Consider the following 20,214-nt stretch of genomic DNA (forward strand, 5'->3'; position numbering starts at 1 on the left):
GGCAGACCTCTCCTGACCCGCCCACTGCTCCCCTCAGCAGTGTACTTCGTCGATCTGCCTGTTCTTCACCCCACTCTATCCCTGGTGAATTCTCTCACCCTCCGCATCTCTAGCCTGTCCCCCAGTTCTGTATGAATAAATAAATAAATCTTCAAAAAAAAAAAAAGAAAAGCACAGCACTGTGAAGCTATCATAGCCTCTGCAGCACGAGTTCGATCCCCAGCTAGGCTAGGGGTTAAGCTCATAAGTGGGGGAAACATTTAAATACCTTCAAGTTAAAAAGTCCAAAACAATCATGGTAGGAACAGGTTTTTACTAGGGTTGTGGAGCGTTCTTTCTTGGTCGTATTAATGCTTAGCAGATCTATTTTGTAAAGACTTATTTATTTGTGCATACAAAAACTGGGGTACAAGCCAGAGGCATGGGAGTGGTGCTGGTGAAACGATTCACCAGAGACAGTGTGAGAACAGAGCAGCAGATTGACTGAAACACACTGGTGAGGGGAGCAGCCTGTGAGACAGGAGAGGCCTGCTGACCCATGTGGGTCACCTCTCTGGCCGGGGATCGAACTTGTGCTGTGTGGGCTGCAGGTTGCTTCATGGTGCTGAGACTTAGCCCTTGTGCCATTAAGGAGGCCCCTGCTTTTACTTTTTAAATGTGAGAAGTGCAAGGATGTGCTGTCTGCTGAAGGGAGTGAAGCAGCGGAAGACTTGACTGGAGGTGGGAGGTGGAGGAGAGGTCTGCCAGGAGCCCACCAGGTGGGACGGCGGAGGGGGGCGGCCGACCAGTGGGAACAGCCGAGTGCTCGATAGGGCGAATTGGATGGGTGGGATGGATCAGAGAGCGCCTGCCCGATTCTCATTTTTCCCAGTGGATGGTAAACCCGGTCATCAGCAGATTATGGTCAGGTGGGGGACTTGGAAGCCTGAGGAAAAAGGCCGTATTGAGAGAAAGATCGTGTCCCCTGTGTGTGTGCTATGTCCCCTGAGCCTTCCCTGAACAGCTGCTATGGGGGCAAGCAGGCATTTGTGCAGCTCAGACTGGGTGTGACAAGAAGCCAACTTTTTCCTTCATTGCTTTTTTATTCATTTATGTATTCAACAAGCATTTATTGTGTATCCACGGAGTGCCCAGAACCAGGCTGGCCCACACCTTTGTGAAGGTTCTGCTCTCCGCCTAGAAAGCTTTACCTCTGTGACCAGAATGAATGAATGAACACAGCTGAATATGGCTGGGGCTGGTTGCTTGGAGAGGCCAGGCTCTGGGGCCTCTGAGTAGGGGTTCCTGCCACTCACTGTGCCCCCCCAATCTCCCTCCCTCTCTCTGTGTCCCCGCAGGACTATGAGAAAGCCCTGTTCTTTCCCTGCAAGGCAGCAGAGCTGGTCACCGACTACGGCAAGGGCTGGAGCCTCAAGTACCGGGCCATGAGCCAGTACCACATGGCTGTGGCATATCGTCTGCTGGGTCACCTGGGCAGCGCCATGGAGTGCTGTGAGGTGGGGCAGTGGGAAAGGGGGAGTGGTGAGAGTGGTGAGTGGCCAGAGCTTGGGCAGGGCGGCAGGCTGACTCCTTCCAAATCAGCCCCCAGAGGTCCCCAGGGCTTGTCGCTGACCCAGCCTGCCTCGAGCTGTGTCCTTGGAGGCTGGCTGTTCCTTCACTCCCTTCGCTCCCGTCTTGGGCATTCCACTGGCCTGGGGTCAAAGCCCAGTTTTGCTGTTGACTGGCAAGTCACTTTCTCAAGTCACTTCTGCTCCCTGAGCCTGTTTCCACTTCATGGGGTGCTGTGGGGCGCAGTGGTTCTGTGGGGGAGGCCTCAGCACTTTGACAGGTGTATTGGGTTCTGAGGGCGTATGTGAGCCGTGGGCTGACCCATCTGGACAGAGGGAGGCTCGGTGGTAGGGACAGGAGCGCAGGCCTGCGTGACCAGCCTCCCCACAGGAGTCCATGAAGATCGCACTGCAGCATGGGGACCGGCCCCTGCAGGCGCTCTGCCTGCTCTGCTTTGCTGACATCCACCGGAGCCGTGGGGACCTGGAGGTGAGGTCACGGGGTGGGGGCGAGCATGGTGGGGGCCTGAGCCAGCCTAACATCACTCCCTGACCTGGCTGTGCAGACAGCCTTCCCCAGGTACGACTCCGCCATGAGCATCATGACTGAGATTGGAAACCGCCTGGGGCAGGTGCAGGTGCTGCTGGGAGTAGCCAAATGCTGGGTGGCCAGGAAAGCTCTAGACAAGGTGAGGGCCAGCTGGACAAGGTCTTTTCCTGCAGCTCCCCTCCCTGTTTCTCGATTGCTCCCTTCTTGGGGCCAGTCAATCTGCCAAGAAGCTGGGATCTGGTCCTTTCAGACATTTTAGCATCAACCTCATCCCAGTCCTGTGAATCTAGGACATTCTAAGTCATTTTCTAGGCTCAGAAAGGGCCTGTGAGTTGCCCAAGGACCTGTAGCCATGAAAGGTACAGAGCTGGGGTTTGGGCTGAGGTGACTTCACTGCCTCCCATGACCTCACAACGCCTCCCAAGACTGATTTCGTCCCATTCTGCATCTGAGTAAACCAAGGCAGATGGCGACTCCCCCAGTTCCTGCTACTGTGCACACACAGCACCTGCCCGCTAGACCACCTTCCCAGGCCCCCTCTCCCCTTCCTTCCTGGGAACCAAGGCCTCTGTCAGACAGCTCTGCTTGTAACTCTGGTCTGTGCTCTTTCCAGGCTCTGGATGCCATTGAAAGAGCCCAGGACCTAGCCGAGGAGGTGGGAAACAAGGTCAGCCCTGTTTCTGTATTCTGGTCTGGACCCAAGAGCCTAAGGTGGGAGCCAGGGTTGGGGAACAGACCCTCTGAACCCCGTTCATATTCCCCAGAACCTGCCCCTGCTGTCCCAGGCCCTGGCTGTTTCTCTCAGCCAAAGTGTGGAAGAATGTTGTAGGTGGGAGATCAGGCCTCCTCATGGTCACTAAAACTTAGAACAATGGCCCTTGCTCACAGAGAGCTGCGTGCCACAGAGCTCTTCTGGGTGCCGGCTTTTGTCCTCATTGCCTCCCTGCAAGGCAGACTCAGGGAGCCCCACGTTACAGATGAGAAAAGTGAGGCCAGAGAGTAGTCGGGGTGCCACACTGGGTAACTGGTCTGTCTTCACACCCCAGCCTGTGTTCCTTCAAAGCATGTGGCCTCTCCATGTGGGATAATGGTATCCAAACCTCTAACTGCTGAAATAGGTTCAGTGTTCCTCAAAGTCATCGTTCTTCGGGATGGGGTGCAGGACCAACTGAAAGGCCAAGTATTTGGCTTCACCAGATGATAGTGACTCAGGTTTACCCAAATATCTTGGGCTGATCAGAAATGCAGATGAGGTGTGGTGTGTATTTAAGTAACAAAACAGGAAAGTGAATTGATGACGATCGAGTCAATGTGGTAAGTCTGGTTTATAAAATCCTCAGAAACACATGAGGTCCCAACTGATTTTCTGCCACTTCCTCACCCCCTCATTCTGCATGAGGGGAAACGAGGGCCCAGAGGGGAGGTTGTTTTTCCTGGGTGCATGGGCAAGGCAGGAAGGGGGCCAGGGTGGGACCCCAGGTGTACTGACAGTGCTGTGGCCCTGGGGTCAGCTGTGCAGGCTGGGCGAGGAGGCGAGCTGGAGGCGAGCTGGAAAGCTCCCCCAACACTAATGTGGTCTTGTCCCTGCGCCCTCTCTCCTACCCGCCGGCCCAGCTGAGTCAGCTCAAGCTGCACTGTCTGAGTGAGGGCATCTACCGCAGCAAGGGGCTGCAGCGGGAGCTGCGTGTCCACGTGGTGCGCTTCCACGAGTGTGTGGAGGAGACGGAGCTCTACTGCGGCCTGTGCGGGGAGTCCATAGGTGAGAGGAACAGCCGGCTGCAGGCCCTGCCCTGCTCGCACATCTTCCACCTCAGGTGAGCGCTGCTGTGGCAGCATGGGCCCACGAGGTCTTTTGGGGGGCACTTCAGGTCTCCAGCTGGCCTCATGCCTCTAGCAAAACCAACAGGAAGCATGGACAAAGTGCTTTCTGCTCCGGCGGTCTTAAGAACTTCCTTGTGGGAACACACTGAATGGTCCCGGCAGCCTGGGAGGTGGCCATTCTTGTTCTTCTCCCAGAGAGGACTCAGAACGGCCCCTCAAAGGTCCAGCCCTGCTTCCATTTGACCTCCTGACTCCCAGCCCAGGATCTGCCCTGGGAGACTGGGGGCAGAGTGTGAGGAGTGAGTTGTGTAGCGGTCTGGGGAGCAGCCCTTCCCTTCCTAGTCTCTGCAGAAGAGCAGGGCGGGCAGGGTCCAGGCTCCAGCAGTGGACAGAGCCCTTTGCTTCCCAAGATGCCTGCAGAACAATGGGACCCGGAGCTGCCCCAACTGCCGCCGCTCATCCATGAAGCCTGGCTTTGTGTGACCGGTCAGCAACCTCGGGGCTTCGCCTCCCCTCCCCACTCCATCTCTACCGTCCCTCTGGAGGACCCCGGCGGGCCTTTCCTTGGCTGCCTGCTCATGCTGGAGGCGGTGGTCAGGGCCTCTCTGGCCTTGGGCACCCTGCCCACTGTGGTTCCTCTAGGCCCAGCTGCCCTCTCCCATCTCTTTGTACTTTGCTCTTTATAGAAAAATAAACCGTTTGTACCTAGTCCCAGTGATTATGACTTCCAGAGAAAGTTTGGTCAAGAAGAGACCACCCCCCAGCCATGACAGGTACAGGCTGGAAACTTTCCGAACATTTCTGTTTATTGGGACCCCCAAGTATTTATCAGAACAGGAGCCCCTGCCCTGGGTGTGGTGGGGCCAGCACAGACAAGACCTCCCCACGTGGGCCACGTGGGCTTTTAAACTCCTATCAGGTACCACTACGAAGTTTGAATTTGGGATCAGCAACTCCAGTGCTGTAAAGTCACCAAGCAATCTTGGACAAGTCACTCGATTCTGGGAACCTCCACCTCCATGCCTTTTTCTAAAATTGAGCATAAAAAGTCAATCTCTCCACAGGACAGGGTTTTAAGAGGATGAATACATGCTATTGACTGTAGAGGGGATTTGTTAGCCTGAGCAAGCAGCTGCAAATATTCCATGAGAACATTGATTTCTACTTTTCACATATTCCAAGAAAACACATTCTCACCATGTTTACAGGGTATGTTTATGATGGTTTGACTTAAAATATCAACTAATTGCTTTATATGAAGTTCATTTTCGGGCACAGGTACAAGAGTCTTAATAGGACCCAGAGATAGGCCCTCCTCATTGGGAGGAAAAGAGAGATCACATGTTTTTTGGCAATTGAGTTCTTCTCTCGTGGGTTGTTCTAAGGTACCTGCTCTTGTCAGTAGCTAATGATTCTCTCCAGTAACCCAGGGCTGCCAGCTTGTACTTTAGTAATAATTATTAAAAAAGGAGACTGCGGTGTCTTGTCTTTTTTGGCCCTTTGCAATCGGCTGAGGCATTCTGTCTTCACGGCTAGGAAGGCAGAGCGTGAGACGAATTCCTTACTTAGCCTGAGCAGACTCTGAGGTTGACCGCGCGTCGCTCGGAAAGCGCCCCTCCAAACACCCGTCAGAGTCAAACTACATTTCCCTAGGGGCACCGCGGCCCGGGCTTGCTCCCGCCCCTTCCGGTTTTACTGCAGGCCCCGCCCACCGGACGCTTAGGCCAATCGCGCTTTCAATTCTCTCGCCCGCAGGAGCAGGACAGGGGCGGGAGCGTATCGGGAGCTGCGGGGCGGGCTCTGGGGTCCTGGCCGCGTCTTTAAATTCGGAGTCGCAGATTCGCTCGGGCGGCAGGGCCCGAGGTAATTTGGCTGGTGTCTGGGCTCGGGGAGAGGGTTCCGTTCGTAGTGGAGAGCAGGCGTGAAGAAAGGCCGTCTTAGTCTCCTCCGGCGGCTACTCCCCAGGCCAGTGCTGGGTCTCCGCCAGGAAGTGAATCTGCCGCGGAAACTCGAGAGACCAGTGACTCGGCAGGAGAAGATGGCGACCGTGTGGGATGAGGCGGAGGTGCGCGCCCGGAGGGCCGGGGGTCTTGGAGCTGGGGCCAGCGGGGCCAGCGGGGAGAAGTCTTTGGGAGGGTGGGGGAGAGATGGCGCAGGGCTAAGGTCTGGCGCGGCCCTGGGATCGCTGCCGCTTGGGACGTGGGCCTGGGTCCTGACTTACCATTTGGGTTTCATGGGCGGAGAAACTGAGGCTCAGAGCCAGCAGTGGGATGGCTGCCCCGAGTCCAAATGTTTTTAAAAGCCAAAACTTTTTTCTTTAACAGCAAGATGGCATCGGGGAGGAGGTGCTCAAGATGTCCACAGAAGAGATCATCCAGCGCACACGACTGCTGGACAGTGAGATCAAGGTGGGCCCAGACGCCCCTGTTGCGGGCGGTGGGAACCCCCCAGGCTGGTCTCGGTGATGATCCTGGCCGCCTCTTTCACCTGGAGCACAGCCTCCCTCCGGGAGGCATGGGGACTGAGAATGCCCCCTCCGACCGGACCGGGAAAGGGAACCGGACACTAAGCCTTCCAAGTAGCCAGAGTGGGGGCAGGGTGGTGGGAGAGCAGACGGAGAGGAGTCATCCACCCCCCTTCCCAATGAGGTGCTTAACGCTTTCGCTGGAGAATCCTTTTAGAAAATCTCCAGCTTAAATAGGAGGACGCTGAGGCTCAGTACTGAGCGAAGTCCATAGCTCTTAATTAAGAGGCACACTTCAACCCCTGTATTTGCTTCAGTTGAAGTCCTGCGTTTTCTTTATGACAACTTCACCAGGAAGTTTCCAGACTGGACTCCCCTTTAGTCTTCTGCTGGATGTGGTACAGTCAGGTTCAGCCGTCAGCCTTCAGCGTGTCTTAGAGCTGTGAACAGATGCAGGAGGGGCTCCTGGGGACCCTGGACCTCACCAAATGCACAACTGTAGGCTAAGCTGAGTCGAGGTTGAATATTTGACATCTCATCCCAGATCATGAAGAGTGAAGTGTTGCGAGTCACCCACGAACTGCAGGCCATGAAAGACAAGATCAAAGAGAACAGTGAAAAAATCAAAGTGAACAAGACTCTGCCGTACCTCGTCTCCAACGTCATCGAGGTGTGTGTGTATGTGGAGGGGAAGAGAGGGGGTCATCAGGCCTTGGGGACAAACTGGGGCAGGACCCTTGGGGAAGGAGGGTGGAAGTTTTGAGGCCCATGTTGCAGGATAGAGGTTATACCTTTAGGCCCCGTCCTGAGTGCATTTCCAGGAGGATATATAGGGCTTGAAAGTGAAAAGTTCGTAGAAGCCTCACTTCTCCGCTTTCATTAGTTTATTCTTCAGGGATGGATGAGCCTGGTGTAGAGAAACAGCACCCAAATAAATGTTAACAGTTCCCTTGCGGTGCTCAGGGCTAGTCTGAGGAGTAAGGTGGGGAGGGCCTCCCACAAGGGGATGGTCTTGCTTCCAGCATCACCGCCCTCAGCCGAGTTTAAAGGGCTGAGCCAGGCCTCTTGAGCTGAGCTTTTTTCCTTCTCAGCTTTTGGATGTTGATCCCAATGATCAAGAAGAGGATGGTGCCAACATTGACCTGGATTCCCAGAGGAAGGGCAAGTGTGCAGTGATCAAGACCTCTACACGACAGGTGAGACTGAGAGGGTGAGCGGTGAGTGTGGGACACAAGCAGGAAGTCTTCAGAGGGCAGTACCGCAGGCTGAGCTTGGAATCCCTCCTACAGACATACTTCTTGCCTGTGATCGGGTTGGTGGATGCTGAAAAACTGAAGCCAGGAGACTTGGTGGTGAGTGTCGCCTTCGAGCCCAGGCAGGGCGTTTCCAGTGACTTTCTCACTGACCAGTTGAGCCCCTGCCCCAGACCTAGATTACACCATTCGCTGTTCATCTTGACAGAACAGACCAGAGCGTGATCTGTCTCTCCGTTCTCTCATTCTTGTTACCCAGTCTTATACTTTGCCTTTCACTCTCCAGATACCTGTGCCCCCGCCAATTAGGTAGGCCTTGAGCTGGGACAAGTCTGAGGGCTTCCTGTTGTGTCCCCAGGGTGTGAACAAAGATTCCTACCTGATACTGGAGACTCTGCCCACAGAGTACGACTCGAGAGTGAAGGCCATGGAGGTGGATGAGAGGCCCACCGAGCAATACAGTGACATCGGGGGCCTGGACAAGCAGATTCAGGAGGTGAGGGACGGCATGGCAGCCGTCACCTTTTGTGTTTCTCTAGTTGGTTGACGAGAGCACTTCTCCCTAATGTGTTTTTTGTCATAGCCTCTGAGGAGGCAAAGTGGGTGTGGTTTAACAGTTAGCATACTGAGGCCCTGAGAGATGGGATGATTTGCCCAGGGTCACAGAAAGTCAGGGCCAAAACCAGGAGTGGAACCCAGGCCCCTTGCTCTTGGCCCAGTGTCTTCCCACCATGCACTGCTGTTCCCAGAAACACCATAGCCTGCCCTACAGGGAGTGAGTGTCCGGCAATCTGTGTCCTGTTCTCTTGTCTGAAGGCGAAGACCAAGTCCCTGAAATGGAGTAGGGGGGCTGCAGTCACAGCTAAAGCCCTTCACTGTGGGGCTGTAGGAGCCTCGGGGCTCTACCCTCACCCAGCCTTCTTCCTGGCAGCTGGTAGAGGCCATTGTCCTGCCAATGAACCACAAGGAAAAGTTTGAGAACTTGGGAATCCAGCCTCCAAAGGGGGTGCTGATGTATGGGCCCCCAGGGACAGGGAAGACCCTGCTGGCTCGAGCCTGTGCTGCACAGACCAAGGTGAGTAGATGGCGGAGGTGGAGGTGGGCAGGATCTAAAGCGGAAAAGGGCCTCCTGGTGCCTTTGGCGTGACTGTCTCCCCACCCCAGGCCACCTTCCTGAAGCTGGCTGGCCCACAGCTGGTACAGATGTTCATTGGGGATGGTGCTAAGCTGGTCCGAGACGCCTTTGCCCTGGCCAAGGAGAAAGCGCCATCCATCATCTTCATTGATGAACTGGACGCCATCGGCACCAAGCGGTAAGGAACGCCTCCCGCCTCCCGCCTCCCGCGGGGCCAGTGGTCGGTGTACCTTTGTGGTTGTGCCTCTGAAACTTCCTTCTCACTAGCTCCCCCGATTGTCTTTCTCCTTAACCATCTTTTCCCTGATATTCTCCCCGATCTTTTTTTCTCACAGCTGCCAGCATGTTCCTCTCAGACCATGGTGGCGTGGCTCAGAGCCACCCACAGTGCCTCATTTAAATAGATGTTATGGCAAACCCTTCCTGGGCCTCCTCAGTGCTCTTGGGGATAAATACTGGTCTTGCCAAGGCCTATGCAGGTCCTCGCTTAGCTCCTCTCCACTTCTCACTGCGTCCCCTCGGTGTTCAGGCCCACCCTGGCTCTGGTGGGAAAGGCTTTGAACCTGCTCTTCTCTCTCTAGAATGTGCTTTTCCTTTTCTCCTGTTTGTTCTTCACCGGTTAGTTGCCTAGCCAGCCTTCAGATGAGGGGTATTACCTCAGGGTTGCCTGCCTGGGCTCCCCTTAGGCACAGACCAGCGCCTGTGTATCTGAGCTTTAGTTCAGTTTGCAGTGGCATGTTGACTGCGGGTTTGGGGCTAGCCCAGACAGGGGCTCGTTTTGCTCATGGTTTTATCCTCAGCCTGGTACCTGATCCCAGCAGCCTTTCCAGTCTGGATGTTGTCATCAGCAGTTACCGACACATCTTCTGTGCCAGTCCTTAGCCTGGGGGTCCCTGCCTTTGATGGGTTGGGTTAGATCCTGGTGGGCATAGGGGAGTGTCTGCGGATTTGTGCCCTCACCAGTGTCTTTGGCCTCCTGTGTGCCTCAGTTTTGACAGTGAGAAGGCTGGAGACCGGGAGGTGCAGAGGACGATGCTGGAGCTTCTGAATCAGCTGGATGGGTTCCAGCCCAACACCCAAGTAAAGGTGAGATTACCTCACAGATGAAGAAAAGAGGGGGCCTTCTCGGTCATCTAGCTGGTGCCACAGGAGTTAGCATTGGGTTTGTTCTAACATCCCCTACCCTTCCCACCAGTCCCTGGGCTGCCTCTCTGCTTTTTACAACCGTGACTGTTACTTGTCAGTCACTTTTCCTCCTCACTGCAAGTTGCTACTATTCCTCTCGCTCAGGTCATTGCAGCCACTAACAGGGTGGACATCCTGGACCCCGCCTTACTCCGCTCAGGCCGCTTGGACCGCAAGATTGAGTTCCCCATGCCCAATGAGGAGGCCCGGGCCAGAATCATGCAGATCCACTCCCGAAAGATGAACGTCAGGTGGGCAAGGGCAGGGGCGAGGCGTGAAACCAGGAGGCAGCAGCAGAGTGGTCGGTCTTTCCCCTCTGCGCCGAGCTCCCCAGGCCGGCAGCCACCCTTTTCCTTCACGTAGCTCTGTTCCATATGCCTGTCCCCTCCGCCGCCGCCTGGGAGTCTCACTGGGGCTCTGCCCTCTGCCCCGCTCCTTAGACTCCACCTGCAGACGTCACAGACCCTGTTTCTGGGCATCTTCTCCTGCCCAGCAGATGGGTGCAGCCCAGCTTGGCCTAGGGCAGTCCAGCCAGGGGCCAGAGGGACCTGCCTTCAGACCTGTGTCACCTTCAGCAGGTGTCATGACCTCTCTATGCCTGTTTCCTCCCGGACTTAGGGACAGCACATGACCTTAGCGTTGTCGCAACATCAAGCACAGCGCTTAGCAATGACGAGTGGTGGTGGCAGTGCCGGGCTGATGCCGGCTCCCCAACCTCCTTTCGTCGAGACTCAGGTGCTGACTTTTGGGAAGTTAGAGCTCAAGAGACACCAGAAATAACTTGGTTTCACCTGCCTGACTGACTCCCCTTGCTCTGCCTCTTGTACTGATAAGAGAACAAGGCACCGGGGGTAAGGGCTTGCCTGTGGTCACAGGACCAGTTGACAGTATTGCAGAGTGGGGACTGTGAGGGGACGTCGCTTCCTGCCTCTGCGTAACTGAGCCCTGTGGTTTCTGTCCTTCCAGTCCTGATGTGAATTACGAGGAGCTGGCCCGCTGTACGGACGACTTCAACGGGGCCCAGTGCAAAGCCGTGTGTGTGGAAGCGGTGAGTGTTGGCATGGGGGTGGGTTCATGCTTTCTTGCCCCCCCCCCCAATAGGACCAGGTGTTTGTTTGTGGGGGACCTGTCGAGGGGAACATGCGAGGGCCGAGTGTGGCTGGGAGTGGAGAGTGGAGAGCACACTAGAGCCTGTCTGCCCTGGGTACAGGGCATGATTGCACTGCGCAGGGGCGCCACGGAGCTTACCCACGAGGATTACATGGAGGGCATCCTGGAGGTGCAGGCCAAGAAGAAAGCCAACCTGCAGTACTACGCCTAGGAGGTGCCCCCACGCACTGCCTGGCCTCATGCGTGGCATTGGAAATAAAAGATGGTTTCTGGACCCCGCTGCCCTCTGTACCTGGCTTCCCCTTGGCTCCGGCTGGAGGGTCGGGGCACGTGGAGGAGGCCTCTCCCCAGAGGCTGCTGCTGCAGACTGGAGCTGCTCGTGGGCCTCAAATCAGTTGTCAGGACAGGACCTCTTGGGAGGGGTGCGCTGTAGCTGCTCTCAGGGCTTCTGGCCTCCCTCGCCCCAGCCCTCCAGGTCATCTCCCCACTCCCTGCCTTGCCCTTGCTTTGCCCTTGCTGTGGTCCTGCAGCTCGGGACTGAAGGGCCCACAGAAGCCAGCCTTGCCCTCTGCACTGTGGTGCTCTGGCCCTGTCCTAGCGTCGTCGTAAAGCCAGGCCCTGGGTCTGCCTTTTTGAAACTCCTGCGTTTCCTGGCCCCCGAGCTGCTGTTTGTCCACTTGTCCCTGGTAGCTCATGTGGCCCGATTCTCCTGGCTGAAAAGTGGAACCTCGGGCCATACATAGCCACTCAGAGCCTGTCCAGGTCCGCTGCGGTCGTGCTCTCTCCACGCCTCAGTCTACCCTGTCAGGCCCGTAACCGGCAGCTCCCTGTGGGATTGTGCTGATCTCGCCCGGCGTTTTCTTCCCCGACCCGGTGTGGTCATCCTTAGTTGAACGCTGACCTTGTCTTGCTGACTGGGTCTAGTGCGTAACTATCTCACCTGTTTCCACCAGAGGGTAAACCTCATCTTCCATGTGTGTTTTAAGTGGCTGGGCTAAGGCTGCCCAGCTCTCAGCTGGCATAGCTGGGATTCAGATCAGTCTTTCCACTGGTACCTTGATTGGCCTTTCAGAGTAACAGCTCTTGAAAACCCATGAGTTCTTACTTGCTGTCTGGCAAAAGCTCTACATCCCCCAGGGGATAAGCCCATGGTGAGCTCCGTCGGGCTGGCTCTTTGCCAGCTCACCCCCCCGCACTGCCTTCCCAGGCTCCCCGCAGTCCCGTTGACTTCCCAGCCCCTGCCTGAGAAGCCTCAGCACAGCCTCTAAAGTGCTTCTGGTCCTTTCTGTCCAGGGCTTATTTACTGTCAGGCCTCTGAGGTTTCCTGTTACATTTTCAAATGAGTTTGGGCATTCACCTGGCTGTAGCACCTGAGCGAACTTGGCTTCTTCACCTATAGGTGGGGGTCCCACTGCCTCCCTCAGCAGATACAGGTGCCTCTCTGCTACCTGGCATCCTTTCTCGGTTGTCAGGGCCAGACTCACCAGGCCCTTGAGGCAGTGATTTTATTGGAATGTGTCATAGCCAAGTGAAACAGATCCTGTTTTGCTAATAAAAACACCAAGAGCCAGGCACCCTGGCTGAAGCTGCAGCTGGCCTTGGCCTCACAGGCCCTTTGCTGGCCCCGTGACTTGGTGCAGCCTTGCTGCTCTCTGCTGGAAGTTAAGGGGAACTCCCCTTCTCCCCACACCTTTCTCCTAAATACACAGAGGAAGCAGCCCAGCCCCTCCCAGCGCTGTTTCTCCACTTGTCCCCGATAGCTCATGTGGCCTGATTCTCCTGGCTGAAAAGTGGAACCTCGGGCCATACATAGCCACTCAGCTTGTCCAGGTCCGCTGCGGTCGTGCTCATAGCACATCCAGAGGGCGTGTGGTTTAGGGTATTTTCCCCTTCCTTTTTAAAATACTGTAAGTGAATTCGCTGAGCCCAACCTGGATGTGACTATGGACAGGGCTGCCCCAGTCTTGACTGCATTTCTTTGGACCTGTAGAAGCAGACACCGCCTGTGGCACAATGGCACAGTGCTGCGCTCGCAGCGGGAGAAGCCGGGGGCGTGAAGGGCTGCACCCAATTTCCAGCAACACTGAGGGTCGCAGCAAGAAGCAGAAGGGGTGGGACGTGGGGTGACTGCAGACACTGGCGGAGTGGCCAGCTGGAGCTGGGGCCTGTGGAGCAGCCACGATGGCCAGAACAGCACCGGAAGGCCCAGCTTGACCAGGGGCTCTGCCATGCAGAACAGAGGCAGCGGTTTGAGCATAGTATTTATTTGCATCTTATTTATAGAGTAGGTATTTACAGGTACAAATGGAACCACTGCGGAACTGCAGTCAAGCCATTCAAACCCTCTTAATGGCCACGTCACAGAATGTCCAGTCGAGCAGCAGGGCCAAGCCTGGCTGTGGAGGGGCCAGCTGAGTACCTGGGCAGCAGCCAAGGGAAATAGCTGGGGATTATGGCTTCAGCATTCTCCCAGAGCACATTCCTGAGTGCTGACCTTGTGGAGGCCGCCCCTCCTGCCTCCCCCCACCCGCAGTGGGGCAGGAAAGGGCCCTGAGCGGGGAAGGGCAGCCGGGGTGCCCCTCTTGTCCCCAGAGTATCTGCCTGGGCCCTGAGCTGGCTGGAGCATCCCTGGGCAGGACTGGCGGCCTCTGGCAGGCTCTGCGGGCTGCTGGTGGGCAGCTGGAGGTGGCGAGAGCTGCAGGTGCTGCCAGGGAGCATTCACTAGGGGCGGGTGCTACTTGGGCAGCAGCCGTGGGGGGAAGGTTTCAGCGTTGCCCAGCAGCTCTGCAGCAGGAGGGCAGGACTGTCACTGCTGAGTGGGGCTGTGGGCTCCAAAGCACTCGCCTCTCCTTTCTTTGGCCTTAGAACTGGCGAAGAGCAGGCCAGGAAGTGGACACAGAAGGTGCCCTGGTTCCTGGCCACCCAGGGCGGGGTCATGAACAGAGGGTTACTCCCCATCGGGAGGCAGGCAGCTCTGGGGCTCTCGCAGCCCTGAACTCCCGGGCTGCTCTCATTCCCCGCAGAGCTCTGGTGGGGAGAGGCCTCTGCAGAGAGCTTGTGCTTCTGTCCTCACTGCTCACCTCGGGAGGTGCAGTCTGACCGGGTGGCAAGGGTGGGCACTGGGGTCACAGTGTCGGTCTCGCATACACAGGTGCACACACCGTCCACGTCTGGTCGGAGCCTGCTCTCGGGCACTTGCCCTCTACCATGCACACACGTACTCGCACGCACGCACGCACGCACGCACAGTCACAGAGCAAATTTGAGTCTTATTGCTGTGCGGGGTTGGGGTGTCAGGGAGGGTTACTCCACGAAGAGCGAGAACAGCACCATCACCACAATGCCCGTGCAGAGCAGAAGCACTTGCTGAAGGGAGTGCCTGTGGGGAGAAGGGCTGGGCTCAGGGGCGGCACTGACAGGGAGGGCGCAGTCGGAAACTCCCTGTGCCTGTGGGTCACTCACCACGGGTCATCTTCCTCCAGGAGGTCAGGCAGCACGTTCACCAGGGCGATATAGAGAAAACCTCCGGAGGTGAAGGGCAGGATCCAGGCCACAGTCTCCTCTGCAGTGGGAGGAGAAGGCTGCCTGGCTGGGCTCCCCGGGCACCGGTAGACCGCACCCCCCCAACCCCCCGCAAGGGTAATGGGGCAGAACCCGGCCTGGATACCAGGGGCGGGGCGGCTGTGCCCTTGGCTGGGCCCTTCTGCTGAACACCACCTGCCAGCACCACCCACCACGCCCGTACCTACTCCCTTGGGGGACTGTGTACAGATGGCGAAGCAGGCACCCAGCAGGCCCCCCAGGGCAGTCGAGAGCTGCAGCTTGGCTGCGCTCCATCGGTCAAAGCCGGCCCGGAGCAGGATGGCAAAGTCGCCCACCTGAGGGGAGGGCCAGATGATCACACTGGGCCCCGAGGGACCAGAGGCCCTGAACACCTCCAGTGTGGGCATGCACACCAAGCCCCCCATACCAGCCCTGCTGCTGCCCACCCCCCAGGCAGCACCCCCTTGACTGAGCCCCCAGCCACTAGGCTGGAGCAAGGCTGGTGGTGGCTGCAGCCTGAGGGGCTGAGCGACTCCAGCCCCTACAACCCAGCTCCCAAGCCTGCCTCTGCTGGGCAGTTCCCCCACTCCTGCCTTAGGCCCACACTGCTGACCTTGGGGCCCTCCCACACTCACCTCATGGGGGATCTCATGCAGGAGTATGGCCATGGTGGTCAGGAGCCCGATCTGCGGGGAGGGAAGTCTGGGGGTTCTGTGCCAGGCCAGGACACTCACCCACTCATTCCACAAATGGTTGCTGTGAGTGCTCTGGCCGGACACTGTTGGGCCACTAGAAATAGCAGGAGCAAATAAAGGAGACAGGCTAGCGGCCCTCATGAAGCTCAGTCTGGAGGGGAGAGAGAGACCAGGGTCGCGGAAACACAGCACTGTGATCACACTGACGTGCTGAGAATAACGGGCGTCTCGCTAGATGAGAAGCAGGGGCCTCTAAGGACAGGTGTTCAAGTGGTTCAGAGAGAGGAAGAACAGTCTTGGCAGAGGGAAAGTGACTTAGAGGCGATGAGGGCTGAAGAACTCAATGAGTTTAAGCGCAGGCAGGCCAAGGGAACAGGGGGAGGAAGTGAAGAAAAAACATCTAGAAGGAGGCAAAGGCCTCGCCTCGCAGCCTGGCAGAAGCATGTGATGTCAACAAGAAGCATCTGCAGCAAGAAGCAGAGAGCCTGAGGCCGGCGGCAGCTTCCCTGCGGGGCCTGTGGGGCCCACCTGGCCACCTCCACTCACCTTCTTGCTCACAAGGAAGCTGGCAGCCACCGCCAGCCCATGGGTGAAGTTGTCTATGGTGTTGGCCAGCAGGTTGAGGTAGCCACTGACCTGGGTGGGAGAGAGAAAGCTGGGCCGAGCTGGCTGGGCAGCGCTGAGCCCGGCTGGCTACTCGGGAAGGGGCAGCTGCAGGAGGAGGGGGCCCTGAGTGGGCCACTCACTTTGATGCTCCGGACCACGGCGCTCAGGCCGGGTTCTGCCGCCGGCTGGGCCAGATAGTGGCCTCCATTGAGCACGGCAGCAGCAGCGGGCTCTTTGGTGGGGGCCTAGGGCCAGGAGAAGGAGGGAGAAGTGACATTAGATGCCCCCCACTTGGCCAGTGCAGATGCAGTCAGGAGTGGGTGATGCAGCGACAGGAACATCCCTTTTATCTGGCTAGGCTTCTCTGCTGCCTGGTCAGCCAGGGACCCCAAATTCAACAGACCTCCATCCCTTACACTACTGTCACTCTCAGTGTGTAAGGACAACCCCCACAAGGTCTGAGGCCATCACTCCCCAGGCCCTTCTAAATATGCTGGCCCAGGGCTCTGAGAAAAGACCCAAGGAATCTTCTTTTCAGGACTCATCTCAGAGCCTGGGCCCCCAGGCCTGGCACCACCGGAGACCAGAGGCTGACTGGTCCCGGCCTGGGCCGCAAGGGCTCACCTGACTGGTCCCCTCCTCTTTGCTGTCCAGGAACAACTTCTCCAGTGCCAGGAAGGTCAGGAAGCCGGCGATGACCCACAGACCCAGCTGTTGTTGCTGCTGCAGGCTCTGCCCCTCACCACCTGCAGGGGGCAGCAGAGCCAGGCCCATAGAAGGGGGCAATTCGCAGTGGGGCCTAGTACAGGCTAGTGCCGGATCAGGCACCAGGACAAGCTCCCAGTGGGAATCCCGTGGTCCTCCTCCCAAACATTCTGGCAGCGCACATGGGGCCTAGGCCTTCCCTGGGCACAGGCACCAACTTCCGCCTCCCTCGCCCCTGCCCGCAGCCGCACTCACCAGGGCTGGTGCTGCACGTGTAGGCCCACGCCTCTGGCAGCAGGTGGAGAAACACATTGCCCAGGAGTCCCCCCAAGGCAAAGCTGAGCAACTGCTTCAGGCGCCGGGCCCCAGCTATAAGGCAGAGATGATGCCTGGGGACTAGGCCACCGGAGCTGGCCCCAGTGCTGCCCCGCTCGGCTTTCTGGGTTTTCTGTGTGAGAGCAGACACAGGCGGCTGTCCTTTAGGGCCCCCCAACCCCAGGCCCCCAGGAGCTGGCTGCTTGGCAGGAATGCGCCACAGCCTCCAGATGACTGGAACCACTACGGCTGGGAGGCTCTGGCTACCCGCAGCTGTCAGACAGGGACCCTGCAGGGTTTAAGTAACAATATATATTGTTATGTAACAACATATATATTGTAAAGTAACGCTATATCTATATATATAGATATGTAGATATATAAGAAATGCTCCCCAAGAGAAAATTTTTATCTCTTCAGCCAATTCCTCAGAAAAGTGGCAGGGATTTAGGGAGTTTGGCAGACTTGCAGCATCCAGAGTTGAAACGGCCTCGGGGCCATGTCCTGACCCTGTGTGTGACAGAGCAACTGAGGCCCAGAGGACAAAGCAGCGTGGCAGTGGGTGGAATCCAGGGGAAGCTGCTGCTGTGAGGCTGTGTGACGTCAGGATGGTCAAACACCTGCCCTGAGCTTCTCCATTTGTAAAATGGGGCTGATAACTCCAGCTCCCTCCTTTGCTCTGGCGGCGACGCTACGAGAGGGGCTGGGCTGACGCACGGGACAGCTGGGCCCACAGGCTCCATCCACGACTGTGGCACCAGCCCTCAGCCCAGTGCCTGGCACAGGTGTGCCTGTAGCCATCTGTTGAATAAACAGCTCCTCCGCCTGGCAGGCGGGACAGACCCTGGGGACGTGCATGAGCTTCCAACAGATTCCTGCAGTTCTGGTCCAGACTTACTAGGTCACACTCATGGGTGGGGTGACAGGCAGCTGCATTGTGAGCGGTTCCCCATCTAGTTTATTTCTCTGTCTTGGGGGCTTGTGACAAGCATAAGACATGACAGGGTAGCATGAAAGGCCTCCGCCCAAGCCTGTGCCCACCTCCCTGACGCCAGTCCGGAGGGCCTGCTGAGTGGTGAGGCTAACCCAGGGGCTCTTGGTTTGACAGCTCTTTTGCACAATGAGCAGGGACTGAAGGGAGAGGCAGCACCTTGCTCACCGTTGCACCCCCGCACCCAGCACGAGGCCTGAGAAGACAGCCGTGCCCTGCACCAGGCAGCCTCTAGGATATTCGTTGATTTAATCTTCACAACAGTATCTGTGAAATAGATACTATTACTACCCCTATTTATCAAGGCTGGGAGTCTGAGGCAGAAGGAAGCTAACTAACTGGCACATCGGCACCCAGCTGGACCAGGACTTGAACCCAGGCAGCCTGGCATCTGTATTTCCAACAATTACCTATATTGTTTCTTGGCCAATGTTCGCTGACTTCAATTCTTTCCAAATAAACAAACACATGAAAGAATGAACAACTAAGCACCCTACACTTTAGTCACTGCACCAAGATGACAAATTCTATTCTGTTCCATCCCCACCTGAGACATACTATAACTCAACATGAGTTTCCCAGGCTGGCTGGTCCTGGGGCCAGAGGGTCACCCACCTTCTGAGCGCAACATGGTCCCCATCTCCAGGGGAATGACGAGCAGTGGGAAGACCCCACTCAGTCCCACCATGAGCGAGCCCAGGAGGGAGCAGATCCAGGTGTCCAGTCTCTCCCCACTCAGCAGGGCCCCCCAGGACTCGCTCTCCTTGTTGTCCAGGCGACAGGCTGCTGCAGACCCCCGGCTCCGGGGGACCTGCTGGGTACCTCCAGCCCCTCCCAGGAGCTCCAGGGCAAGAGCAGTGAAGAGGAGGAGCCTTTGGCCCGCCATACCACAGCCGAGGCAGGGACATCCAGGCATACCACGTGCTGAAAAACACAAAGGCCGCTTGCGTGAGCTGCCAACCTGGATGCACACCTTAGGAAACGTGGCACCTTAACCATTTCTCCCTACTGTCTCCCCACCCCTGCCCTGAGTGGCTGTGACATCTGCCTCCTGGCTGCCTTTGCCCAGGGCCTGAGCATTGAGTGGTGGGATCCCAGTGCAAAGGAGCGCTGCTTCGCCACGCCCCACTCCCAGGGACCACGCATTTTTTCCTTCTGAGCCAACTCCAGACTGTGTGTCAGCCTGGCCGCCCGAGGCTAAACTTTCCTTAATGACAGGGTGAGGCGCTGGCTGGCTTCCCCTCAGCCACCGGCCGGCCCAGCCCAGCCGGGTGTCTCTGGTTGCCAGGGGAGTCTTTGCTACCAGGCTGTGTCTAGCTGAGAACACCCTAGGGACCAAGGACGGAGGCTGGCTCTCTCTAGCTTGATGGCATGTCAACATGAGGTGCAGACAGGGCAAGCGAGTAGCTGAGCTAGGACAGGACAGTGAGAGCATCTTCCCAGGAGATAAGAGCAAAGTCCCAGGGGGCAGGAGGCAGACAGGAGGGGGGCTGAGGTGAATGGAACCAGAGGTCACACACCCCAAAACAGAGGCTTTGAAGATCTACCCCTAACTTTGAGGGCAAGTCCCTGAAGCCCTCTCTAATCCTCAGTTTCCTCATCGGTAGGATTAAGAGAAATGCAGCCTCCCTCGTGCAATTGTGAAGGGCGAGGAGCTGTGGCCGCAGTGCAATGCCTGGCACAAGCCGGTACCCTGCGCGCTCCTTTGCTGAGGGAGGCCAGGAGCCCAGGGAAGCAGGGAGGTAGCAGTCGGAAGATCACAGGGGATGTGAGTCAACCAAGCAGAAGGTCTAGGTGGAAACTCCAACATGAAGTTTAAATGTGGTCTGCCCTGGCGCATGCTGGTCGTGACCTTGGCGTGATGTCTCTGCCTCAGTTTCCCCTTCTGATGGGAAGATTGGGTGGAAAAGACAGCCATGTCTAAGCTCCCTAGGCCTGATCGTGAGACCTGATGAAACCGACTGGGGTCCTTTGGGGACGCAGGGCAGGACTGGGTCAATCCGGACTTGGAGGCCTCCGTGGGTCCCGCAAAGATGCGAGGACCATGGGTCTGGGAGAGTGGAAGGGGGTGCGAGAGAGTCCGAGCAGAGGTCACGTAAAAGGCCCGCGGGTCCATAATCAGAAAAAGTGGGAGCGCCCGACGCGGCGCGGGTAGCGAGGGGGGGGGGCGACGAGAGGGGTGCCAGGGAGAAGGGCCCCCAGGGGAAGCGTAACTCCCTGGCTCTGGGCGAAGACCCAGGTCCGCCCAGGCGGGGTGGAGATGGGGTGGTCGGCGGGGTCCTTCCCGCCCGGGG

At 57.4% G+C, this 20,214-nt stretch overlaps 3 protein-coding genes across 8 annotated transcripts in view; 2 read left to right on the forward strand and 1 right to left on the reverse strand.

Moving 5' to 3' along the window:
* The window catches only part of RAPSN (receptor-associated protein of the synapse), an 8,287-nt gene extending 3,716 nt beyond the window's left edge, over positions 1-4,571 (forward strand). Inside the window, exons 3-8 of one of the 2 annotated variants that reach the window (XM_004682824.2) lie at positions 1,338-1,496; positions 1,939-2,037; positions 2,114-2,236; positions 2,711-2,764; positions 3,712-3,911; positions 4,329-4,571. In XM_004682824.2, the coding sequence (XP_004682881.1) occupies positions 1,338-1,496; positions 1,939-2,037; positions 2,114-2,236; positions 2,711-2,764; positions 3,712-3,911; positions 4,329-4,401 (708 nt within the window). In that variant the 3' untranslated portion in view covers positions 4,402-4,571. The remainder of the gene's footprint in view (positions 1-1,337; positions 1,497-1,938; positions 2,038-2,113; positions 2,237-2,710; positions 2,765-3,711; positions 3,912-4,328) is intronic. The other variant, XM_004682825.2, reaches the window with a different exon arrangement.
* A 1,189-nt stretch (positions 4,572-5,760) lies between these two features.
* PSMC3 (proteasome (prosome, macropain) 26S subunit, ATPase, 3) lies at positions 5,761-11,345 on the forward strand. The gene is made up of 12 exons (XM_004682826.2): positions 5,761-5,983; positions 6,243-6,326; positions 6,927-7,052; positions 7,474-7,578; positions 7,672-7,734; positions 7,994-8,131; positions 8,567-8,710; positions 8,800-8,948; positions 9,760-9,856; positions 10,061-10,206; positions 10,922-11,003; positions 11,166-11,345. The coding sequence occupies exons 1-12, from the start codon at positions 5,957-5,959 to the stop codon at positions 11,274-11,276; spliced, it is 1,272 nt and encodes a 423-aa protein (XP_004682883.1). The 5' UTR covers positions 5,761-5,956; the 3' UTR covers positions 11,277-11,345.
* Positions 11,346-14,023: 2,678 nt separating this feature from the next.
* SLC39A13 (solute carrier family 39 (zinc transporter), member 13) lies at positions 14,024-18,864 on the reverse strand. 5 transcript variants are annotated; one of them, XM_012725687.1, is made up of 10 exons: positions 18,536-18,839; positions 18,089-18,187; positions 16,870-16,983; positions 16,534-16,655; positions 16,050-16,154; positions 15,850-15,939; positions 15,244-15,294; positions 14,811-14,943; positions 14,528-14,627; positions 14,024-14,444 (listed from the first exon to the last, which is right to left on the reverse strand). In XM_012725687.1, exons 1-10 carry the CDS (start codon positions 18,834-18,836, stop codon positions 14,369-14,371), a joined length of 1,191 nt encoding a protein of 396 aa, XP_012581141.1. In that variant the 5' UTR covers positions 18,837-18,839; the 3' UTR covers positions 14,024-14,368. The 5 variants fall into 5 exon arrangements, with proteins under 5 accessions (XP_012581141.1, XP_004682885.1, XP_012581142.1 ...); XM_004682828.2 differs by lacking the exon at positions 18,089-18,187 and having other exon boundaries at positions 18,536-18,864; XM_012725688.1 differs by lacking the exon at positions 16,050-16,154.
* Positions 18,865-20,214: the final 1,350 nt, after the last annotated feature.

The sequence above is a fragment of the Condylura cristata genome, unplaced genomic scaffold, assembly GCF_000260355.1.
Source record: "Condylura cristata isolate star-nosed mole 26May11 unplaced genomic scaffold, ConCri1.0 scaffold00015, whole genome shotgun sequence".
NCBI classification, from domain to species: Eukaryota; Metazoa; Chordata; class Mammalia; order Eulipotyphla; family Talpidae; genus Condylura; species Condylura cristata.